The 4,547-nt window shown below is 33.6% G+C and overlaps 1 protein-coding gene across 1 annotated transcript in view; it reads left to right on the plus strand.

Annotated features, from left to right (window-relative positions):
• The window catches only part of GCA (grancalcin), a 30,440-nt gene that overhangs the window by 13,309 nt on the left and 12,584 nt on the right, over positions 1 to 4,547 (plus strand). The window contains exons 4-6 of the mRNA XM_007941857.2: positions 3,178 to 3,221; positions 3,479 to 3,626; positions 4,178 to 4,291. Coding sequence (XP_007940048.1) covers positions 3,178 to 3,221; positions 3,479 to 3,626; positions 4,178 to 4,291 — 306 coding nt within the window. The remainder of the gene's footprint in view (positions 1 to 3,177; positions 3,222 to 3,478; positions 3,627 to 4,177; positions 4,292 to 4,547) is intronic.

Consider the following 4,547-nt stretch of genomic DNA (forward strand, 5'->3'; position numbering starts at 1 on the left):
TGTAGTCAGTCTGATTCCTGTGTGTTCCATCTGGTGAAGTCCACGTGTACAGCCTCCATTTGTGTTGTTGAAAAAAGGTGTTTGCTATGAACAAGTCATTGGTCTTGCAAAATTCTACCATACGAGTTCCAGCATTGTTAGGTAGCTTCTTAAAAAAGAGTTCATGGAAAGTAAGTTTCTTATGACCTTACATGTCTGAAAATGACTTCTTTCTACCTTCACAATTAATTGATAGGTTGGCCAGGTATAAAATTTTAGGTTACAAATCATTTTTACTTAGAATGTTAAAGGCATTGCTTCCTTGTCTCTATAATAAAGGTCCCATTGTTGCTTTATTTTTTCTTTACTGCCTAGATGTGACTTGTTTCTCTCTCTGGAAGCTTGTAAGATCTCTTTGTCTCTTGTACTCAGAAATTTCACAACAGAGTACTTAATTGTGTTGTGTAGGGAGCTCAGTGGACACTCTCAGTCTATAAACTCTTTTGCTTTAATTCTGGGACATTTTTTTTCAGTAATGGGTATATTCTCCATGTTTATTTTTTGCAATGTCTGTTATTTAGACTGGGTCTTTTCTTATCTTTTCTCTGTTACCTTTTTATGGATATGAAGTCTTCTCTTATCTCTCTGAGACTGTTAATAATTTTTTTTTAAATGTGTCTTCTTCCTACAGAAATCTCTATTTCTACAATTTGTTTTTTAAGTTTATTTTGCTGATCAACATTTCATGATAGGTGCTTTTCTCATATGTTTGATGATCCTTGGTTACTCATATTCAGCTAAACAACTGTGTAGATGTTCAGTTCTGGGGTTGTGGTAGGCTTGTTTGTTGTGGCTTTTAGTGTATTGTGGTTTGGCTGGACAGTTTTGTTGTGGAGCCATGAGTGTCAGTACCTTTAGGACTTTCGTTCTGGACTGATTGCTCAATCTTCTGCCTGGAAATGATAAGATGAGAACTCAGCAGAGTTCTCAGTCTTTTGTAAATTGTCATTTAATTGCTTTGTTATTAGTACTTAGCTCTGTCTTCAACTGTACCTGGTATCCTGAAGTGCAAAGACCATCTCCAGAAAATGTAACTCCAGACTTCTGCTGGGAGGAAGTAGGTGTGGCAGCCACGCAACTGAGCTGATACATGAAGGGGATTGGAACTCTGAAGGCTTCTCAAGCAGAGTTTTAGCCAACCTTCTGAGTTTAGCTTCACTTTCATACTCATTTTCATAAGTACTTTAGATTCCTGAATGTTTGGGATCTTCTCCAGTGTAACTAGACTGCTTCTTATCTTTTTCCCTTGTCAGTTCAGGTATCCACTTTCTTAGATCTCAATTAGTTAGCTCACATCTATCTATTCACCAGCTTCCAAAATTTTGTTGCTTTTATTTGCTCTTTCATTCTCTTTTTCTCTAAAGGTTTACACCTTTTTAAAAATCATTTTGCTGTCCATTTTAAAAGGACTCAAGAGAAGAAGTGAAAAGCTGTCATCTTTCCTGAAAATTATGTATCTCCTTCTCTGACAAATATTTAATAGTATATATACACTAATCTATTCCGATATGGGAGATATGTTTATTTACCAATTCCATTTTTGCCATTTAATATCATCACTTCAGATTCTCTCACTTCCTGAATGTGAGCCATATTAACTTTACAGTCAAAAGAGTATTATTTACTTGACTGAAAAATGGAATGTTATTCCAGAGATTTCTCATCCCCCTGCCCAGGTAGTTTTTATATTAGAAGAAAGGAATATTGAACTCCACTCTTACTGTTCTGCTGATTAACTCTGTGAACTTGAGAAACTTAATCTTTCTGGGCCTCAGTTTCCTTACTTGTAAAATTGGGAATGTTATGTGTTTGTTAAGTTTAATGACATTACCCAACACTCAATATCTGTCTCATTGTAAATAACTTATTGAGTGTTTATTGAGTTGTTACCTCATAACACTATAACCAACTATTCTAACATTGGCACTATACTAAACATTTTTAAAAAATCAGTTATTTTAACTTAGGAATATTTAATAATTTTTATTTATTGGGTCTAAAATTTAGTTGAAATAAGTTATTTTTCTTTTTTAAAATTCAAAATATGTATTAAGCAGCATAAAACAACTTAATTAAAAAATTTTATCTTTTTGTTTTTTGGAAATTACTAATAATAATTGTGTAAGCATTATTTGGGTCAGCCCTGGGTGGCACCAACAGTTAAATATGCAACTACTAGCTGAAAGATTGGTGGTTCACACTCATATACAGGTACCTTGGAAGACAGACCTGGAGGTCTTCTTCCAAAAGGTCACAGCCTTGAAAACTATAGACAAGGTCTATTCCACATACCTGGCGTCACCATGAGTCAAAATGACAACTAACAATACCAACAAGCTTTAGTGAAGCTTATTGACATAATATCTTTTGGTATACTAACATATATGAACTTGTTTATATTTCTAACAACCCCTGATTTTAATATAATTCGTACTTATTTTTTATTCCTTTCTTCATCATCCCACAAAAAAACAGTTGCTTCAGATTAGTGCTCATGTTTCCTTACTTGCTCCATTGCAGTAAACTAAATGATTTACCTACCTCCTGTATCGTCTCACTATAGCCTATTCCTTATAACCTAAAGTTTCTAAAATGGAGGTCAAGTCATGCCACTATACTCCTTAAAATCCTTTGGTGACTTCCACTGGTCTTCATTGTGCCATTTAAGATTTTCACCATCTCTCATCTGCCTTTCTAAGTCATCATATGCTACTACCTCACCTATGCCCTGAGCTTTAACCAAATATCTAACTCCTCCAACTTCTAAAATCTATGAATACATGCCTAACTTCTACTGGAACCCCACTTCTCATGTTTGTTATGAAGTCAGAAGTCTTCTCCCCAGCTTCTTGGCAAAGCCAACTGTGACTTCTCTATGGCAGTATTTTTCGGTTGTGTTATAATAGCTTATTAAGTTACCTTAACCCTCAGTAGACTGTGAGCAGTTTGAAGGTAATAACTTTTACTGTTGTCTTTTTTTTTTTTTTTTTACCATGAATGGCTAATATTCCATAAAAGTTTATTGATTGGGGTGATTGTTTTTGGTAATTTTTTTGTTTGTTTAGAAAAAAAATACTGTCATAATTTTATATATGTAAAATTGGGCAGATTCCAACTCAAATATTGAATATTTTATAGCTTTCAGTTTGGAAACCTGCAGAATTATGATTGCCATGTTGGATGTATCCTTGAATAAAAATAGAAAATACTATAGAGTACTTTCTTTCTTAATATTAAGCCAGTTGTTACTTATAAATGACCAGAGTAAGATACTTTGTAAGATCCTGCTTGAATTTCATATTTTTAAATTGAGATCTATTTATGTAATTAATTAGGCTAATTCTACAGAAACATGCTAATTTTTAATCAATGATTTAGAGTTTTGGGTCAGGTTAATTCTCTTTGGCATCAAAATTTATTTTTGTTAATAAACTACCAGAGGGATTACACAGGGAAAATGGGATTTAATGAATTCAAAGAACTTTGGGCAGCTCTTAATGCCTGGAAACAAAACTTCATGACTATTGATCAAGACCAAAGTGGCACAGTAGAGCATCATGAACTGAGTCAAGCCATTGCAGCTATGGGTAAGAATATTAAAATTCTTTAAAATTGATCTAACTTAATTTTCTCCTTTGATAAGATGAATATTAATTACTTTAGTTTGTTAAATAATAAAGGAATATATTATTTTACCAACTTTGCCTAGTTTGATTTCAAGATTGTAGATAAATTTTGACTAAAGATCTATAACAAAACTATTTTCACTGTGATTTTTTTCAAAAGATGGTATTCCATACATGCTGGTTGATAAAATAATTTCTGAATTCTCTCTGTTGGTTATATTTAAATTTATACTGAAGCATTAAGACCTAGGAAATATCCTAGATATTTCTTTTCTTTAGCTTTGACTTTATGATAGAGCTAGAATTGTGATAGTTATGAACCACTTGACAGTGTTAATAATGAAGTTTTTAAAATCAGTTTCTGTTTGAATGTGTTTTGTTTCTAATAGGCATTTTTTATGGAATGGATTTTAAAAGTTAATTTATTTTTAGTGTTAGAAGAGAATACAGTTTGGAATGTTGTTATGCTAGTTAGTTTTAGAAGTTTTAATTGACCAATCTCTTGTTTTTAGGTTATAGGTTAAGTCCCCAGACATTAAGTGCTATTGTTAAACGTTATAGCAAGAATGGCAGAATCTTCTTTGACGATTATGTTGCTTGCTGTGTGAAGCTTCGAGCATTGACAGGTATTTGCCATTTTAAAATGGGTACAGTATTTTGTAGTTGTCTTTCTTGAACAGGCTTTCATTTTCTTCGGTATGTTTATAATTTGTTGTTGTTGTTAAGTGCCGTCGAGTCATTTCCGACCCATAGCGACCCCATCACAGCAGAACGAAACACTGCCCGATCCCGCGCCAGCCCCACAATCCCTGCTATACATGAGCCCATCATCGCAGCCACCGTATCAATCCATCTCCTTGAAGGCCTCCCCCTCTTTCGTCG

The sequence above is a fragment of the Orycteropus afer genome, unplaced genomic scaffold (genome assembly GCF_000298275.1).
Source record: "Orycteropus afer afer isolate SDZICR_OR568_19922 unplaced genomic scaffold, OryAfe1.0 scaffold00084, whole genome shotgun sequence".
NCBI lineage: Eukaryota > Metazoa > Chordata > Mammalia > Tubulidentata > Orycteropodidae > Orycteropus > Orycteropus afer.